The sequence below is a fragment of the Hydractinia symbiolongicarpus genome, chromosome 11, assembly GCF_029227915.1.
Source record: "Hydractinia symbiolongicarpus strain clone_291-10 chromosome 11, HSymV2.1, whole genome shotgun sequence".
Classification (NCBI taxonomy): domain Eukaryota; kingdom Metazoa; phylum Cnidaria; class Hydrozoa; order Anthoathecata; family Hydractiniidae; genus Hydractinia; species Hydractinia symbiolongicarpus.
In genome coordinates, this window is record NC_079885.1 from 19625800 (window position 1) to 19646822 (window position 21023).

The window sequence follows — 21023 nt, forward strand, 5'->3', positions numbered from 1 at the left end:
ATTAAAAGTTGCTATGTAATGCTTACTCTTTGGAAAAAACAAAACAAAAAATAAGAAGTTAATCTTGGTAATCAAAAGAGACGCTTTAAACTATTGATTGAACTTTAGATTTTAAAGATAGTGACTTATTTATACAAAACAGTTTCTACTTTTGTACACAACTTTTTTCCTGTTTGTCAAAACTGGTGATCAAAATGTTTAGCAGGGCAGTTTGTTATTTATTTGTTTTTGTGATTTGGAATTGTAAAGGGGACGATTCTCCCCAAAAAGGTATGTAAATTGATTAGGTGATTGCTGTTCTGTACTTTTCCCCCTAGTTTTCACAAAAAAAGTTTCAACACATTCTCTCTTTAGTGGTCTGGTTTGTTTTGTTTTGTTTCTTTACTGGACATCTCTCCTGTTTTGACCTTCAGTTTTAAAAACATATTCTTGCACTCGCTCTCTGCGAAGGAGCGCTTGCATGTTATTTTATAAGCAACAAAAATTTAGGTTAAGGCTCAAGTTTGCTTAAGTTTCCAACCTCGTTCCCAGGGCATTTCGCTTGTCTATGAAGTTGATAAAGGCTCAGGGGCACAAGATCCTGGTCTCAAGTTTGCTTAATTTCCCTCAATTTGCAGACACAAGTCTTGTAAGTTTTCTGCGTTTTGCAGAATCGTTTGCTTGCTTATTTGTTACCGTTTTCTTGTGTATATTGGAGACTACATTCTCGTGTTTGATTGTTCAGTTAAACCAGTACATCGTTTGAAGATGTTCTGCCCAATCTCGGAACGCGCCCTGTCTTAAGACTGGCCTGGCCAATCTTCGGACAGTGACAAATTGGCGGCCGGTCTTAAGACGGGCCCATCCAATCTTCTGACGCACATGCCCAATCTTAGAACGCGCGTGGAGAAGGCCATCGGAACAAGTAAAATTTTAGACTATATAAGTTCTACAATACCATAAACTGTTGAATTTTCTTCCTAATTTAAAAAGCTGAAATATTATATCAGGTACGTTTGATATGAAACTTTATCTCAGTGCAAAAGAAATTAAAGATATGCAGCTTGGCTAGCTGGGGGATTGGGGTAGTCAAATGGATAAAGAACCTTCATAATAAACCTTTTCTTCAGAAAGAACAACTTTATAATCTTTTTTTTTAAATTAGCTACTACAAGTTATAAGGGCTATATATATATATGGTACAGCTAGCTAGTTAGCCAAAATTTATTCTTGTGGCAGGATAATGACATCACATTTGGGGGGCAAACAAACACTCATTGAATTTATTATAGGACTTTTGCCAGAAAGTAACAAAGATGTAATAGCTAAAAGAACAAAAAGAGAAGAAAACAAAGGATGCAAGACTTGTCAAATTAATCTGTCTAGTTTAGATAGCTAGCTCATTGTTCATAGCAATGAAAAAAGTTTAACAACTATGTATAATAGTGTATCACAATATTTTTTCCCAAATGGTAATGTGTCTGGAAAGTTTGTTTTTATGAATTTGTGGCAGAATTCAGACCATTCTGAGCTGTATGAACTTTTGAGGAAATTATCCAATTCCTTAGCCAATTCTGGGTCGTCTGTTTTCAGCTTCTCTATGTTAGCAGCCACCTGATACGCTCCGCCAGATTTCTGTGCAAGCAGTGGATTTAATCGGGGATTTAGCGATTTTCTTACAATTGTTTTTAAAATGCCATTCTTGTTCAGATTCCCAAGCACCCTGTTCCATTCTTCTGTCTTAGGATTCTCGTCATCTGAATTGTCTGAAGGAGCTATAATTACATAACATGAGATAATCACTTAACTCAATCCAAGATCAGCTGCAATGGATAATATAATTTAAAATAATTTGTACCAAATTTTAAAACCAGTAAAACATGGATTGAGTATATATTTTTAAAAAATGTGTTACGTTAACTTACCCACGTCTTCTATGCATATTGTGCAAAACCAGTTGCTGTGTGGCTTTTTTTTTAGTTTCGTACAACGAAAATGATTCCACATTAAGCATCTGTCACATGCAATGCATCGTTCATTCCCAATATTTTTTTGGCATATCCCACATTTCCATTGTTTACTTCTCTGCTTTTGTGCTACTAAGTTATCAATGTGCAAAATAAATTCTGGTTTTGCAAATTTTTTTAAAATATTAGTTGCTATGATTGAGTCGCGAATAGAGTCGGGAAGGTTTCTTGCAGATTTAGGAAGCATTGTAGTATCTGGTTCTTCACTTTCGCTAACAATTAGGGAGGCATTCTCGGATCCAACAAACCAAGATAACAGCATTTTACGCTTGTTATGTTCATCCATGTCACAGTAAGCTTGTAGTGTACCTACAAATGAATAGAAATACATATACATTAATGCAGATATTGCTATACCATGCCACTGAATAGGCAATTTTGTTTACAATGTTTTACCTGTATTTGCTTCACTTTCAACAATATCCACTGGTTTGTCTTGTACTAGGGGTGTTGTGTCTTCATATACTAAAAACATATAATAAATATAGTTGTATACATTTCTGATTTTTATAATTTATAGTTAGGTAACTTTACATTTTCTTACCTCGAGTCTCTGTTGAAAGTGTTTCCAAAATCATTGCAGCTTTAAGCATATCTGTATCAGAGCAATCATCTACACCATTAGTATTGGGTTCTTGTAGCTTTTGTGTTTCAGAATGTGAATTTGTCAATGCTGAAGAATAAAAAAGATTTGCATATATCTCAAACAATATAAAGATATAATACAGGAAATAATTTTCAACAGATATTTTATGACATTTATATATATACCATTACCATATAGACAGTATGTTGGTCTGTATACTGCTTCAAAATGTTCAGTACATGGTAAAAAGTTAGGTGATTTTATACCATCATATAAATGCCATGTATCATTGTATAAAGCCATAGCAGTGTAATGTTGGGCATTCCAAAGTGAAAGTCCAATTAGCCTAAAACTAAAGTATACATTTTTAAAAAGTTGTATGCTCTTTTAATAAGGTTTTGAATGATATATCTTCCAACTATAAAATGTTCTAACCTGCATGAAATATCATTGATGTCTAAAATTAAATCTTTTGGTATTGAACTAGTGTCAATTCTTCTGTCATACATGGCAGTTTCAACATTAATTGGCAACAACGCTGGAACCTGACGAAAAATTCGATCTCCAGATGTTTTTGAACCATTACAGCATGGATACCACGAGCTAAAAAGTTATAAAATCCAATTTAATTTATTTATATCTGTAAGATTATTACTTAGAGGTTTTTTGTACAGAAATGGATGTTAATCAACATATTTTTTTTTACTTATTTGTTTTGTTTTCATCCCAAAACATGTATTTCTCCTCTTCAGTTGGCTTAGCCAATCTTTTTCCACACTTGGAAGTATTTCTAGTGATAAACCATGATTGTACTTCAGATGTAAAGATACTTGGTGCAACCCATTCTGTATCATCATGATTATTGAAGTTAATAGTTGGGATTTCACTTTGGTTTGTTTCTGCGAATGCCTGTGGACAAAATGGACTGTCACAGGTTGATTGGATTAGATGCTGTATGTTTGGTCCTAAGTAGGTTTTTATTAACAACTTGTTTTATACTTGTTTTGCTGAGGATTGTCGTGTAAACAGCATGAAACTTAAGTACAAAACAAAGTAGTTTTTTCTCAACAACTAAAAAAAGTTGTGGTTTGTGTTGTGAAAACATAACTTTTTTACCTTGAGGCTGTCTTTGTGATGTTTCTACTGTTTGTCATAATGCTTGCACTTCGCAGAGAAATACACTTATTTTCTGCTTCTTCCACATTTATGTCAAAGTGACCTTCATACTTTTCCAAGTCACCAGCTCTGTAAGTACAATTCAGCACCCCAAACTCAGATAAAAGTTTATAGTATTTCATTTTTTCACCTGTCACTTCAATAACCACGCATGGCAAACGAAGTAGGTCTATGCTTGTCCTATCCTTTGGTGGAATGCGGACAGAAACGTTATCTCCAACAACAAAGTATGCTTTCCTAGATTTGTGTTTTTTCTCAAACCTGACTTTCATGATATTTTGAGCGCATTTAATGTTTTTCGATGCAGGTTGACGCACTTTCTTATGACGGTCCATTGTTGCTAAAAGCATAAAAAATATAGTTAGTTAATATTAGTAATATCAGTTACTAAAATTTAAACTGAAAGTATTAAAGTCAAATGATGTGGGCTTGTTCCACCATGCCCTGACTTTGAGGATGTCGTGGTCTCCCTTGTATTATTTGCACTTCTGATGGCCATGACTCTAGCATTTCATGTAGGCATTTGTTCACAAACTCACGTCCATTGTCAGAGTGAAAGATACTGGGCGGACCAAAGTAGCAGAAAATCTTTTCCAATTCCACACGAATGTTAATTTGGTCGTACCTCGTCCTTGCCTTTTGTTCTCAACCCCCTTACATTTTTTTAAAGAATTTTTATGCAAACCTGGGCTCTAAGTTTGTGCGTTAATTGGTGGCAGCAGGTTGATTAAAGATTTTCATTTATTCGCGATCAATTTTGTGCTTGTGTAAATGTCTTCATGTGCTGTTTTTTTACTGTGTCCAAAGATCGGCCTGCCCAATCTTAGGACAGGACTATTTTTTTGGCATGGGAAATAATTGATAGCATCTATTCGCCGTCATTTCAGTACTCGAGATAGTGCGTGATATTGGTCAACCAAGGAGATCTGGTTTGAGGTCTTTATCCTGTTTTTTTACTGTGTCCAAAGATCGGCCTGCCCAATCTTAGGACAGGACTATTTTTTTGGCATGGGAAATAATTGATAGCATCTATTCGCCGTCATTTCAGTACTCGAGATAGTGCGTGATATTGGTCAACCAAGGAGATCTGGTTTGAGGTCTTTATCCTGTTTTTTTTACTGTGTCCAAAGATCGGCCTGCCCAATCTTAGGACAGGACTATTTTTTGGCATGGGAAATAATTGATAGCATCTATTCGCCATCATTTCAGTACTCGAGATAGTGCGTGATATTGGTCAAAACTAAGGAGATCTGGGTCGAGGTCTTTATGTGCTGTTTTTTCACTGTGTCCAAAGATCGGCCTGCCCAATCTTTAGACAGTACTGGCAAATTAGCTTTTCGCTTCTAAACCCGAAATTTGATGTGTTAAAATAAATAGTGTTTATTTATTTTATTTATTTATTATTTATTCAACTTCCATTAGATAATGGTTCTTCTGCCTAAATTAAATTCTGCCTAAACTATTTTTTAATGAATAAATAAAAAAAGTAATCACAGGTAAAACCGCTGCAGAGGGATAGTGTTTAAGTTTCGTTACGGGCTCCCGCGTTCCAAGAATAACGCATATGCACCCCATCCTGTTCAGAAACACAAATCTGAGAAGCCGTCCGAAGATTGGCCTAACCTGGCTTCCCGCCCAATCTTATGACGCCCTGCCCAGTCTTAAGACCGGCCAGCCAGTCTTAAGACTGGGCAATTCTGTGTCTTAAGATCGGTCGGTGTCAAACAAAGATCAGTGCAGAATCGTGCAGTCTGGTGCAGCGGTACGGAAAATTTTGTTGTTGCTGCGTTGTGCAAAAATTACTTGTGTAGAAATCTGTTATTTTTGCAAATCAACCACCTCTGATATTAATATCCCAGCTGTACGCCTTGTTATGTGTGCTGTACAGATGGAGGTGTCCATGCCAGCACGTTTCAATGTTTCCACAATCCATCGAATTGAATCCTTCGATTGATTATTGTATGACTTTCCACGTGTTACACAGAAATAGTCAGTTGCGATTGTTTTTGTTCTTTCAATGTAAGACAACACTGTGTTCACAGCATATAAATTTTCATCAGCAGAGTATGAAACAATTGTAATTGGCTTATTAATGCGAGCAGGACGTGATTATTTTAGGTGCAAGTCAATAGCAAATCGACACCATTTTGTGTTTGTGATCAGGTTAGCTCGTTTTAATAAGGATAGGGTTTGCACGCGTTGAATCGTTGACAGCGCTATGAAAGTCTCTACCTTGTATATGTGATCTTTTAAGGAGAGGTGCTGCTTCGGCCCTAATCCTTTTGTAAAACTTAACATGTCTAAAGACACCTTTTATAAATCGTCGTACCAAAGGGTGACTGATTTGGGTTTTCTTAAGATATGGAAAGATTTTGAAGCTAATTTCGATTCCTTTTCATGCTCAATGTTTCGAGAATAATATCAGCTTCCTAATTATCTTTGCCAGGTATCGTAAACATCTCAGAAATATGTTTCTTTTTATTGCCCAGAGCCAGATTCCCCTGGCAATATTATTCAAGGTTGTTAATCGACATCCACCAAGTTTGTTTATATAACACACATTTATGTTATTTATCAGACCTTATGAAGATAGTCAAATTGCTAAAATCATCATAGAGGAGCTAATGTTTTTACTTCAAAAATAATCTAATTTATCAGTTTAAAAATGAGATTAATAACATCCTTTTTGCAAATGTCACAGGCACACGGAAAGAAACTGGAATAATGGAATAATGATATAACCAAATAGAACATTAACCTGTTAAAAAGTCCACTTGGGACTTCTTTTGATTACGTCTAAAAAATTTAACCTCTCACTCCTATTATGTAGAGCCTGCTCGTACGGTTTTTTTTAGAAACAAGCTACTCCGGTTGTCTCTCTTGTGTACAGCTTGTAATGCCCATTAAGAAAATGTATGTCACGTATGTATATAAAGAAAATGTCATGTCACGAACAGGAACAGAAATATTTTCAACGCCTTCGACAATTTAAAGAAATGCTATTGAGGTGAGTATAAGGTCAATAAATGTAACAAATTAGCCATGTGTTGTCGGCTATTTCAAAACAGAATGATCAGGTCCTCTTTGTGTATCACAGACGTCCACAGTTACCATATTATTACAAGAAATGCTTTTAAAAAGGGGGAAAATCCAAGGTATGTTAATCACTAAGACACATTCAAATTTAAGACACACACTGATACGAGGGTATGTAGAGTGCGTAGGTTCTTGGGTACACAAGGCATCTATATTTCACTCTGGAGGAAAGTTAAAACGGCAACATTTCCTTTTTTTAGGACGACAAGATGTTTCAAGGTCTGCAAATCTCCGGTATGTTTACTGATTATATTCTAATTTTTGTTTTCTCAACTTTTGTTTTTTTCACATTTATGTCTTTTTAAGACTAAAAGGAGCCGTTATCGCATTTCATTGAAGATTCAAGGTAAAAAATCACCTTAAAGAACTTTAAGGTGCTTTTTTGCCTTAAAGAAGCTTTAAAACGGGTTACGTAAGCTCTCTGCCAATAACACCACTTTTTAACGATGCGTAACGTACTGACCACTTAATCTTCTTACTTAATCTTTCTTTTTAAGCTTGACTGGTTCTAGGTGCAGTGTTTTGGATGCTTCTCTATAAAATTTCTAATATTTTAGCTTTCATGTAGACTACGATGTCCAAAATAAGTCACTTGTTCTTTTGTTTAGTTGTGTAGAATACAACCACGTTCTGCCATCTGGGGGATGTATTGAATTTTTTAACAACACATATGTTGCGGGGACAAGAGAAGAGATCATAACAAAAGAGGACCTTTTCGTTGGACTTTTTCGAGAGGGTTTGCCTGTTTACGATTTTTTTTTTAAACAAGGACGTCAGAATGACATAACAAGGTATGGTAAGTAGAAAATCTCTTATAATAATACGGAGACTGTGTCTGTCCGTAACAGGCAAAGTGGATGTGTTCATTTTCCTTTGATGTTTCCGAAAAATGCATGTCTAATATGTTAAGTTTTCTGACGTTACGGCGCGACGTCAATAACACCACTTTAACGTCAATATCTCTATAATAATACGCTAATTTCGTGTGTCTGTCTGTCACTTTTGCAAAGTGGATTACATTCTTCAAAATTTTCTTTAACAAATTCTATAAAACATCGCCTATAAAATTGTTCTGTAATTTACCAAACTTTACCGATAAAATAGTATTGACGTCAAAGGAAAGTTAATTTAGATTAGTGAAGCCATTACAATGCACTTAAAACTTTGAGGCCAAATAACTTGGAAACGAGGTGGTGACGTCAATGTTTTTTCACCGCGTGGGTAACTAGGGACAACCTGGGACCAATTTGGGTAAGTTTTTCAAACCTGGGTCCCCGAATCCGTTTCGGAATGGACGGTTTGATGACGTCATCAAAAAACCTTTAAACCTTGATATCTCTGCAACCGTTTGTCAAAGATACATGATCATATACATTTTCTTGATCAGCATTTCAAGATCTATACGATGAAGGCAACAGGTATACATATTTCTGAAAAATTTTTTTTGGGTTTTCACAGGTCTCTGCTGATGTCTGCAAAATTTAAATGATGGTTGTTTTTCTCTGTTATCCTGCCTAAGTGGATTTTTCCACGGGCCTTATCGACTAGTCTATATAATAATACGCTAATTCCGTGTGTCTGTCTGTCACTTTTGCAAAGTGGATTACATTCTCCAAAATTTTCTTTAACAAATTCTATAAAACATCGCCTATAAAATTGTTCTGTAATTTACCAAACTTTACCGATAAAATAGTATTGACGTCAAAGGAAAGTTAATTAAGATTAGTGAAGCCATTACAATTCACTTAAAACTTTGAGGCCAAATAACTTGGAAACGAGGTGGTGACGTCAATGTTTTTTCACCGCGTGGGTAACTAGGGACAACCTGGGACCAATTTGGGTAATTTTCCCAAACCCGGATTCCCGAATCCGTTTCGGAATGGACGGTTTGATGACGTCATCAAAAAACCTTTAAACCTTGATATCTCTGCAACCGTTTGTCAAAGATACATGATCATATACATTTTCTTCATCAGCATTTCAAGATCTATACGATGAAGGCAACAGGTATACAAATTTCTAAAAAAAGTTATTTATTTTGTATTTGCACTGCTGACGTCAGCAAAAAAACTAAAACAACCTATTTTTCCATTGTCCTCATTGTCATTGTCGGGATTTATCGACTAGTTCTATATTATTACCCCACTGTTGAGTATTTTCGAATGTTTACGTTTATTCGAACGTTCTCGGAAAATTTGATTGGTTTTTTTTTTCACGTGACCAGTCTATATGACGCCGTATTAACCGACATCAAAACAAAAACAAAACAAGAAAGTTAAATTTTTTCTTACATTGAGGCAAAAATTGACTACACAAGAGAAGACACTTGGTATTTGAAAACTCCCCTCGGGAAAAATAAAATTGGAGAATTTTTAAGTTCCAAAAAACACGGGCTTACAGGCAGAAAAGTGGCAAATCATTCCGTTAGAAAAACATCGATTGGAAAGCTTTTGGATGCAAATGTCCCCGAAGTTTATGTAGCCCAACACAGTGGTCACAAAAATATTGATTCGTTAAGAAATTACAAATCAGCTAGTACCACTCACCGTTACAAAATGTCAAACATCTTGAGCTCAAATAATAACCAACTTGACGTACATAACCAATCAACAGCTCTTAATACTTCCAGTTCCACGCAGTCTTCCACCCTCTCTTCATTTTTTTCCGGAGGAAATTTTAACAATTGTACATTTAATTTTAATACGAACACTCCACCAGCGAAACGACAAAGAATTGAATTTTAAAACTGTTTTGAAAATATTCTATTTTTAAAAGTTGTATTGTATTGTTTATTTTTGAACGAGTTGTGGATCGAATGTCTGTGTACGTTCGAAATATAAAGAAAGTTACATGGTTTCCACCTAAGCCTTGTTTTTGTTAAAGACCCCTGGACTCTAAAACCTTTTTTTCATTATTGGTTATGAAATAATCAGTGGGGTAATAAGTCCTCTGTCACTCGCATGGACCTCACTGCGTTCGGTCCATGACGTCATGACCTCGGTCTATATTTTCCCGTATAGACCGGTAAACGGTTAATAAGCCATTACAGTGCACCTAAAATTTTGAGGCTAAATAACTTGGAAACAAGGTGGTGATGTCAATGATTTTTCACCGCATGGGTAACTAGGGACCTCCTAGGACCAATTTGGGTAACTTTCCCAAACCTGGGTCACCAAATCCGTTTCGGAATGGACGGGTTGATGACGTCATCTAAAAACCTTCAAACCTTAATATCTCCGCAACCGTTTGTAACAAATACCTAATCCTATACATTTTCTTGATCAGCGTTTCAAGATCTATACGATAAAGGCAACAGGTATACAAATTTCTAAAAAAAAATTCGGTTTGGACGGGGTCATTGCTGACATCAGCAATATTTTTAAACCCTTATATCTCATTAACCGCTCATCAAAAGCACATGATCACATACATTTTCTTGATTAGCGCTTTAACCTCCGCACAATAGAGGCAACGTGAAAACAAGCTTCAGAATCATTTTTTTCTGGATGGGTTGCTGACACTATCAAAATTCAAATAAGACTTTCTCATTTTTATACTGCCTCCTCAGTGGATTTTTCCACGGGCTTTTCGACTAGTCTACATAATAATACGCCAGTTCCGTGTGTGTCTGTGACAGGCAAAGTGGATGTGTTCTTTTTCCTTTGATCTTACCGAATTATTTTTTTCTGGATGGGTTGCTGACGCTATCAAAATTCAGATAAGACTTTCTCTTTTTTATACTGCCTCCTCAGTGGATTTTTCCACGGGCTTTTCGACTAGTCTACATAATAATACGCCAGTTCCGTGTGTGTCTGTGACAGGCAAAGTGGATGTGTTCTTTTTCCTTTGATCTTACCGAAATTTTCTTTGAAGTAAGCGAAAAATGCAGGCCTAATATGTTAAATTTTCTGACGTTACGGCGCGACGTCAATAACACTAGTTTAACCACAATAACCTATATTAAATTGATGAAGCCATTACAGTGCACTTAAAACTTAGAGGTCAAATAACTTGGAAACGAGGTGGTGACGTCAATGTTTTTTCACTGCGTGGGTAACTAGGGACCACCTGGGAGCAATTTGGGTAAGTTTTCCAAACCTGGGTCCTGAAAACCGTTTCGGAATAGACGAGATGATGACGTCATCAAAAAACCTTCAAACCCTAATATCTCTGCAACCGTTTGTCAAAAGTGCTTGATCAATACATTTTCTTGATCAGTGTTTCAAGATCTATACAAAAGGAAACAGGTATACAAATTTCCAAAAAAAAAATTGGGGGGTTTGATTGGCCATTGCTGACGTCAGCAAATTTTTGAAACCCTTAAATCTCATTAACCGCTCATCAAAACCACATGATCGTATACATTTACTTGATCAGCAGTGTAAGCTCTACACAATGGAAGAAACATAAAAACAAGTTTTTCAAATTTTTTTTGTGGATGGGTTGCTGACGTCATCAAAATTCAAATGACGCTTCTTTTTCATTTTTATCCTGCTTCAGTAGATTTTCCACGGGCTTTATCTACTAGTTAATTGTAATAAAGCTTCTGGGTTTGAGCGGATCTTTGCTGACGTTAAAAGAATTTTTGCGTAGTTTAGCATGATCTGGTTTGGACCGACAACCTCTATGGTTATAGAATAGCAGTTTGGTTCCTTAAAAAATCCACTTAATGCAAAAAAAGAGAATCGTTGTAGAAACCTTTCTTCGTTTTGTTGGCTACTTAGTTAAAAAAAATTAGAAATGAGGAAAAATAGTTGTGCGGTGTTTGTGCTGTGTCTTGTGAATAAATGTTACAAAGTGTGGTGGTGGGTGTTGGGGATAAAAAAAAGAAAAAATAAACAACAAAACAATATTGGCAGCCCCTTAATCCTGTAGATATTGTAACATTACAGGTACCATTAAGACCTGAAATTGATTTTTCTTAGGAACGATTAAAAATATATGTATACATATTACGCTCTCCAGAGTGCCATGACATTTGTGCAGTCATCAGGGAACCCCTTATAATTCGGGGTAATTTTTACTCATTAAACGATTGTTGTTTGTTGGTGATATATTTTCAGACACGCATACGCCACCAGCTCACTTTTGTATTGCAATACTTAAGATACTGCTCTATTAAGCTAAATTTACTCCTCTGACATGGCAAGCATGTTGTTGAAAAGACCCCAGGGATAAAATTCACGGTTGTTTTTACTCACATTCTAAATTGTTGCAAAAGGTAATAATATAAAGGGTAATAACATAGGAGTCATTTAAGCAATAAAACCAATCCAATCCATGATGTTTATGATGTTGCAGCAACCAATGAACTTCTTTTATACTTCCTAAGTTCATACTGAGTTTTATCGACATAGTCTCAGCCATTCTAGATTTATTTGAGGTGGTCATAAACAATTATAAACATAAATTAATTTGTCCATTGATAAAAATGTTTACGCTATTTTGTAGCGCGATTGCCAAATCGTTTGAATGTTTTCTCGTTTCTATTTTGTCACTAAGATTCATTCCGTATTGGACCCCGCAGATAAAGCTAAAATACCGAACTCTTTTAGCCTGTAACGACTTTTATTTTTGTATGATTAGCTGCTTGGCACTGATAAGGTGAAGAATTGAGTATATATTTTTAATATAGATTAGGCAAGGATGCTGATATTATAATACGTTTCGTATCAGACCCTCGGGTTCTCAGACATTTCTATGCTCAGCTGCTCAATTGATATGTTAGATTGTAAGCTCAATGTTTTCATTTCTTTAGGAAAATGTGGCAGAACTGCGAAAGCAAGAAAAGTAATTCAATCAACTTATTTTCCATCGACGAAAGAATTATTAGAATGTGGACAGAAAAAGGTTTTTAGAGAACTTACGTGCCGGCACTGGATTCCTGTTTGTGTGACACATAATGAGACACACCGTCGCAAAAGATCTCCGATGTGTCGAGAAACATGTGAAAAGCTAGTAAAAAATACACCTTGTGAAAAAGTGTTAAATTTCTTCGCCGAAATAAGAAAATTGTTCTCAATTTGCCCAGATTTTATTTCCACTCTTGCAGTATCGAAACACATTTTAGATATAGAATCTTGTGAGGATTTACGATGGAAGAATACATCAGTTATAGAAAGTTGTCAAGCTGTAACATCAAGTAAGAACAAGAAAAACATAAAATTTGAAAGTTTGAGCAACACTGATAAAAAGCGTAGTTTAATTTTATACCGCATGTCAACGGAACATATCGTCATTCTAAACCAAATTGCTTTAACTTCAGGCATTGGATCAAATAGTATTAACCCTATTTAGACCCTAGAGATTTTTGTTTTTTTAGGTTTTCGAGCGTTTGGCGACCAAAAATTGTTATTTGATTAAAAGCAAAATTGGACGGAATAAATAGTACAGCACATTAAAAAGGCGTATCAAGTTTTTCTGACTTTTTGTCCAATTTGCGCCTGAAAAATAATTACTTAGAATGCCATTCAAAACCTTAAAAAATAACTAATTTCCATTTATTCAAACGAAAACTTTAATTTTAACAAAACATTTTTCTGATTATTAATTTGAGACACGAGTTTTAATCTTTATGTGATAGGAAGCTTCTATTCCAGTTTTCGTGACTAAAAAACCAACACAGAGGTAGTTATGAGCATAAAGAAAAATGCTCTGGCTTAAATAGGGTCAATTTACCACACGGAACTAAAATATTCACTCTCTTCCATATCTACGGTAATTCAAAGACTCCTGCAAAAAAGTACATCTAGCTCCATTTTTTTCTTCTTCCAACAATTTTAATTTCACCTTCAACTACAATTATATAGTAGTAGCATTTCTACAATTCGCATTCTAGGAAAGTATTAAGGTCCTCCAAAAAATAATATTGATATTACTGAACGATGAAAGATGTTATTTTAATCTCAGCACATCAATTAACATATTCGTGTTTTGGGGGGAGTGTGGCAACAAAATGTCTCGTCCTAGTGACGCACAATTTCAAAAGACCTAAGTTTCCTCAGCGTCAGTTTAATTTCTCTACAAAGTTAAACTCAAAGAGTCTACTCGTAACTGCTTTGGAGGTTGACTTTCCTGTTAAATCAAAAAATAAATGAAAACCAGTATGTAGAAAGTCAGAGTCATTAAGATGAAGAAGCTAAAACAGCAAACGAATGGAAAAAATAGATAAAAAAATAATCTGAAATAACTTTATAAATACATCAATAACTATTACAAATTTAGAATCCATCGAAAATATCATAATTGGGCTTTAATTTTGCAAGTGTCTAAAAGATAAAGGATAAAACTCGTATCCCATTTCATCCCGCTTTTGGGGCGCTGGAAAGCACTTAAAATACAACAGTTTGGTTCAACAAAATAATAGTCACTAACGTGCCTTTGAAGGTCCGTTGCTCTGCTAAATTTGAATGCCTTATTAGGACTTATCTCAAAACAACTTGCATGATTTTCTTCTTACCTGCTTAAATCAAATTATCAATAATACACACAACTTTTTTTCATAGATGATGTATCTGTTAAGAAATATTCAACTTACTGTTATCATGGTAACGGTTTATTTTATAATGGAAACGAAGATATTCCCGTAACCAGTAAAAAATGTTTGCCTTGGAATATCAATCCTTATTTGAACAAAGAATTATATCCAACTTTAAAAGAAAACCATTGCAGAAATCCTCAAGGTTTTAGACTTAAACCATGGTGTTATACAGATACTGTCGGTTTCGCTTGGGAATACTGTAACGTTAAGAAATGCAAAACAACAAGTATGTGTTTACACATTTTTTTGTATTCTGTATATCATGTTTATTAAAAAAGACTGCAAGTTGATGATCGTAAATGTTCGATTGCATACGATCACTGTGTAGAAATTAAAAAATACACATTTTAAAAAAGTATTTATTCCCAACTTAAACTGTAAACTATTCGTCAGCAAGTTGATATCAATAAAGTATGGTACCTTTCCTATTTCGAACGAAATGTTTTAGCACTAACTGGGATCCGGCTGATGTTAATAGTAATAGGATTAGTATAATTTTATTCCAATAGGTATACTTACTGATATTTAAGGATGTGCTAAAATTTTACCTACCTCAAGTCAGTGATATAGCTAGCTAAAACATGGGTGATATTAGCATTCACCACTGGACAGTCAATTAGAGTTTCATATTTGATTAGAACAAGCAATGATAAGCTCAGTTCTAATTCTTGGCCACATCATTTTTCCAAATAAAAAAACATGCGCAGTATTATATCTTCATTTTTTTCTCAGTTCTTTTCTCACAAAGATTTCACCGCCCTCCGTTAAAATTCACGAATTTTGGGGTCAGCATGTATAGCTATTACCTAATATTTTTGACAAATTTTGTTTCATTAGTCGAATACCAGCTAATATAATTACTGTCCTGCCAAGTTTCTATACATTTCCCTGATTAGAGTTTTTAGGTGTCCCTTAATCGTGTAATTAAATGTTGAAGGGAAAGGATGTATATGGGTGGCCTTTTGCTAAGGCCCTTCATTACTTCTTAAATCATGTTTAATACCTCTAATCGATTGGCCAATCAACTAGCTTTAAAGTTAAATACCAACCAGAACACTTATTAGATCACATGCAATACTTCCGGGTACTGTGGTTGCCACTATTCTTTTACTTATACACCGGTAATGTTATCTTGTTTGTTATTTACTATTCCTTTTCGCTTTCTTCTTAGCGGCAAGGCACAGTTTTATGCAGAGGTACAAGTGGTATTTAGTGATATTTTTAGCACTGCTTGTTTTGGGTCTTTCCGCTGTGCTGGTTGTTCGACGTCGCATTCGCTTTAGAAATGAAGAAGGTAAGTAAAAGTTCATTAATAAAGGATTACAACCATGTGCTTCTCATACTGCAAGTATTGATTACTTCATTAGTGTATAAACTTTGCATATTAAAAGGTTAAATAAATTCTCGAAAAAAAGTCTTACCATGGACGGGTCATTGATGATATCAGAATATGTGCCATTAACAGTTAGCTTCCCTAATTTTCCACAGTCATTCTATTTTTTACTCTTTTTTTCGGACTTTTTAATTTGCTTTAAAAAAAACAAAAAACAAAAAAACAGAACTTTTGGGAAAGAATGAAGTGTACTAAATTGTGTCTGATTCATTACAGTATTTTTAAGGAGTGGAATGAACCTATTCAACAAAAAGAAATTCCTACGTTTGTGCTATACTTACTCTTAATCTTTCTACCGACAATGAGTGTGGAGATGCAATTACATGGATTTTAATACTTTCTCTCCAACTCTCGTTTACTAATAACTTTTACACCGACACAATATGGCGTTTACAAAATAAGTATCGATTATACCAGTTGTAAAAGCTTTCATTAGCACCGAATGTACTTGAGGAGACAATACAAAACGAAAGTCATGTGCATACGTTGAAAAAGACAAGTAGTAATCTGGGCAAAAACTGGGACTGGCGCATTCAAAACACTATTTATTATGCCTAGGCAAGTTTAACGGTCGCAATTCTAAGCTAAGAACGACATCGCAATATATCCCCTCACCACTCTCAAAATTAATTAATAGATCACTGGCATAAACTGTGCTGCGTCTACTGTACTGCTTCAAATTTTTAGAGTGGTCAATTTCCACGTAGTGTTCACAATATGGAACCCTTGTCTGTATCCCTTATCTTTCTGACTTTATCATTCAGTTCCTTTCCACACATTTTTAATCTTCCTTTAATGTTTAACTATGCCGGCTTTTTTTAAGTTTCCCAGAGTATTACAGCTAACTATATATCTCTAACCCATTTTTGATCGCAAGGCAAAAGTTCCTGTCAACACCAAGTTGTTTATACCAGAATCCAAGTCGTCTTTTTAATGCATTTAAGTGGTTTTTAGCCTTACTTTGTTTTAAATCTTTCGAAGGAAGAGATTTGGCTTAACCATGATTATTTTTAAAGCGACATTTTTCAAAGGAGAACCCTATTAATCAAGCCTTTAATAAACGAGAAATTTCATAAATATATTGCTTACCTGACCTGTTGGTAAAAGAAGTGAGTTCTTCCTCCAATACACTGTCCTCTCATAAGCAAAGTTTATGGGCTTTTCAAAAACTTTTCTTATCAAAATCACCCCATTGATATAATATATTTTCTTTATTTTTGGCAGCGGTGGTTTGCTGACATATACATTCTGACCGCAAGTCATCGTCGATTAAGTCTTTAGTTACAACTTTATTGTTGTTTTTTTAATCCTTTTTTTGTACTAACGTACGTGTACAAAATTTACACGGGTCATTACTTTCTATATTCATTGTAGACAAGGGAAAGATTTCGGTCTCGATTTTAAAGAGGGGATGTACATAGAATTCATCGACGGTCAAATGTTATGACTAGGAAACTTGACACAGTAAATGATCACAATAGAAGTGATTTCACGCCAGAAGATTAATTATTCTTTCCATTTTTATCTGCTTATATTGTATTTTTCACGTAAGTGATTAGATCATAAGATTAGTTTTTTCACTAACATGTATGGTGAAAATGTCATAAGGTAAAAAAAAGTATTATTTTTTTGACATTTTGAAACCACTACACTATGCGCCGCAATAAGTTAGGTTAACTCAGATATTTATCATAGCACATTCGTATTTTTTATTCTCAAGTGATATTGTTTCACCCCGAACGGACCTACGATCATGACGAACAAGTATAATCCGTGTAAGTCATATAATGCATATCCATGTAAGTCATATCTGAGTTCATCAATAACATATTGCCACATGAAGTGTAGTGGTTTCCATTTCTGGGGACCGCGGATCGAATCCCGCTCATTGCTAGGCATCATGTTAGTGATGAGCAAAGTAGCTCTTCTTCAAGACGATATACACGGATTATACTTGCCCGTCATGATCGGAGGTCTGATCGGGGTAAAACATTCTCTGTTGATAGTGGAAAATACGGATGTGCTATGATAAAAATTCAGCTAATTGGCCGATTTGATAGGAACAGTTACTCTCGGCTACGCTCAAGCTTTTGTGCAAGAGAAGCCTACATGCGTGCATCCTGAAATTGAGTTTAGTCAACGAGATATCTACAAATAACATAAATAAATTTTTTTGTTGTTGTTTTTAGAAACACCGTTAGAACCCTACGCCAGTTGCGAAGCTTTGAATTCGGAACACATTCGGAAAGCGAAACTGTTTGCTTTACCATCTCGTTTATTAAATGAAACGAACTACTCCGCCACAGATACAACTCATCCATAGCAAAAATTTAAAAGATATTTATAGTCATTGAGGCACTGGGTGTTTATTTTTCAGAAATTATCATGAGCGTGGGGCTTATTGAAAGGGTCGAGTTATTAGACGTGGGGCTTAATAAATTGTCAATTTGCAAGGCATTTAAGGATACGGTAACCCCCTTCAGTGTCATTTTTTTTTTAAATAAATATTTTTTTTAATTTTGATTCTTTGGCATAATTTCCTGATATTTTTTAAAAAAGAATCAAAAATATTTATTGTTGAGAGTAATAAAATGAAGAAAAATCTTCTTTATCTTTTAGTGTTTTCAATAGTGTGCTCAAAGTTTAAAATTCCTTAAATATATTTAATCTTTATAATAATTAAAGAGAGTTATGCAGAACGAATAAAAATTGCATCCCTACATATAACATAGGAAACATTTACACTTTAATAATTTATAAAAATATATTATTATTTATCATCTATACCTTTTTAATAATTTTTTTTATTTTTCTCGTTTTTATCCTGTTATGTTATGTTATCCTGGTGTCTGTTTAACAATAACTAGACCCAAAATTCTGTGAAAACACTTTGCCTTTAATTTTAAATAAAATATTCATCATTTATTAATTATTTATAACTTTAAGTGGGTGTAACCACGATTCTTGCAGGTAAAAGCAAAGGTCTTTGATTTGCTTTTTCTCGAAATAAAATTTTTAGTCGTAACGGTATATGTTTTTGTCGAACACTCCCCTCCATCTTGTCGAAATTGTACGAAAACAAGTTTGTTGCGACAATTATATCTTTGGCTACAAAACTTTGCTTTTTTAACGCAGAAAGTGAGGAAATATCGAGTTATTGATCTATCATGCTTAAAAATAGATAAATCTGTCATAAAACAGCTATTGTGACACAAAATATGCTATGTTTTTGGAACCACGTGATGTTTTGAGTAAAAAAGCAAAGTTTTTTAAAGCTGAATAAGAGCTTCGCAATGATATTTCTTTCAATGAACAAAAATTTTATTGAGGGGAGTGTTCGACAAAATGAAGTGGAAGGGTGAATTTTTTTATATAACTTTTTTTCTACTTTTATGAAAATATTTTATCATCATTCTAGAGATAATTTATTTGGCTTTCAGAATATATATATTTGCTAGGGTTAATATAGCGAACAGAGGGGATATTTTAAATAAACTAAGTATGTGTCTCAGGGGGAGTACCGTATCCTTAAATACGTTTTCAATGTCAAAAACAATAACTTACTAAAAATGTTTATATATTGAATGGAAAATTCAAAACACAATTAGATCCAAAGTGGATCTAATATTTTTTAATTAAAATGTTTTTCGGTCAGTAGCTGGGGTGTTTTTTAAGGTGGCGGTTTATTTGTCATAAATCTTTTACAGAGGGTTAATTTATTAGAGGAGGGCGTGTTGGAAGGAAGAGGTTTAATTTAAAGCAGTCGTACATCGATGGTTAGATTGTGTAGACATGAAGTAATTATAATACTTGGTAGTGTAAATCTTTATAACTTTCTTAAATGTATTTCGTTTACGAGAAAATTTTATTCGTTCTTTGTAAGATAGGAAACAAGACATGAAAATTTAATTACTTCCTCTGCCCGTCCGCCTGTCTCTTTGCCTGCTCTTCCGCCTACCTTGTTTATCATATATTGTTAGCCAAAATGTATTTTACTTTTTGAAATTTAGAAAAAGAAGATTTCTCTACAGATGTCAAACGATATAAGAACTTTTAATTTAGAAAGGCACAATGAATTTATCATAAATTTACCTGTTGGCGTATTAAAAAATATGATCTGGAAAGTTGTGTTAAGATCCATAATGTATTTTTAACCAGTTAAGAACACAGTTTTTTACTTTCTTGCATAAACAAAAGACTTGCGGAAAAAAAATTCACCCGAAATATAATGAAAGCCGCGTGGTTAATCCATTTTATATGTTATTGCCTGTCTTAGCCTTGGAAGAAACATTTATTTCCCAGACAACCACCCACGACATATCGACACGCAATAATAACGAATGCTTCAAATGGTGGTATTTTAATTGGTATTTCTAACGTGCGCTTTTTTTAGGATTATGTTGATAGTATGTACATTAGAGGATGTATTTATTAAAAAACCGCACAAAAATGTCTTATATTTTAAATTTAAAGAAAAAAATTAAAGAGAAGTACTGTGAACTTTTGTTTAACGAAATGATTGTTCTGACTCTATAGCTTTGCGTCAAACATTGAAAAGAAAAATGATAAAATTTAAACAATATGTTAACGAAGAATGTATTACGCCCCTTTGCTGAATTTTTAGCGCGATTATCAAAGCTTATTTGTATATTGTCACACTTTTATTTCGTATTTGACAATGTACGTTCAGCTAAAAATACAATATATTTTATCCTGCACGGGCCTTTTATTAAATTTTTAGCGGATGTGTGTCTTGACCTATATCGCAATCATCTGTGTGTTCAAATACGCATTATATATTTTTAAATGTCAAAGAATCTTATGTATTTCACAACCATTATGGCTCCCTATTACTGCTTTTTTTCATCATACCATTTTCTTGAAATATTCAATAAGAGCAGGCAGACAAAAGACAGGCAGAATCATCAGCTCTGGAAAAGTATTCTTTCTCACTATTATTAATCTTACTAAAATATAGGGTTAAAAAACACAAAATTACTTACCTGATGGTTCTCGGCGATCAAATAACAAAAGTTTCTGTTTATTAGTTAAACCGTTATTGTGAGAAGGCTGTTTTATAAATAATAATCAAGCGTCGCAAAGTAGGTATATAGGTACGGCAAGATGTGTAGCACGATTTACCTGTAGCTACATAAGCGCTCAATCTGACATTCAACATCGGGTCACTTATATTATAATACCTATTGTCCGTTGATGCAAAGATGG

General features: G+C 34.3%; 3 protein-coding genes across 4 annotated transcripts; 1 reads left to right on the forward strand and 2 right to left on the reverse strand.

Moving 5' to 3' along the window:
• Positions 1–50: 50 nt before the first annotated feature.
• On the forward strand, positions 51–19693 carry LOC130613669 (uncharacterized). 2 transcript variants are annotated; one of them, XM_057434989.1, is made up of 7 exons: positions 51–270; positions 7065–7098; positions 7473–7660; positions 12623–13006; positions 14370–14630; positions 15576–15698; positions 17987–19693. In XM_057434989.1, exons 1-7 carry the CDS (start codon positions 195–197, stop codon positions 18118–18120), a joined length of 1200 nt encoding a protein of 399 aa, XP_057290972.1. In that variant the 5' UTR covers positions 51–194; the 3' UTR covers positions 18121–19693. The 2 variants fall into 2 exon arrangements, with proteins under 2 accessions (XP_057290972.1, XP_057290973.1); XM_057434990.1 differs by lacking the exon at positions 51–270 and adding an exon at positions 847–904.
• LOC130613670 (uncharacterized) lies at positions 1242–2459 on the reverse strand. The gene is made up of 2 exons (XM_057434991.1): positions 1905–2459; positions 1242–1754 (listed from the first exon to the last, which is right to left on the reverse strand). The coding sequence occupies exons 1-2, from the start codon at positions 2341–2343 to the stop codon at positions 1387–1389; spliced, it is 807 nt and encodes a 268-aa protein (XP_057290974.1). The 5' UTR covers positions 2344–2459; the 3' UTR covers positions 1242–1386.
• LOC130613672 (uncharacterized) lies at positions 2512–3595 on the reverse strand. Its single transcript, XM_057434993.1, has 3 exons — positions 3028–3595; positions 2784–2944; positions 2512–2679 (listed from the first exon to the last, which is right to left on the reverse strand). The coding sequence occupies exons 1-3, from the start codon at positions 3099–3101 to the stop codon at positions 2537–2539; spliced, it is 378 nt and encodes a 125-aa protein (XP_057290976.1). The 5' UTR covers positions 3102–3595; the 3' UTR covers positions 2512–2536.
• Positions 19694–21023: the final 1330 nt, after the last annotated feature.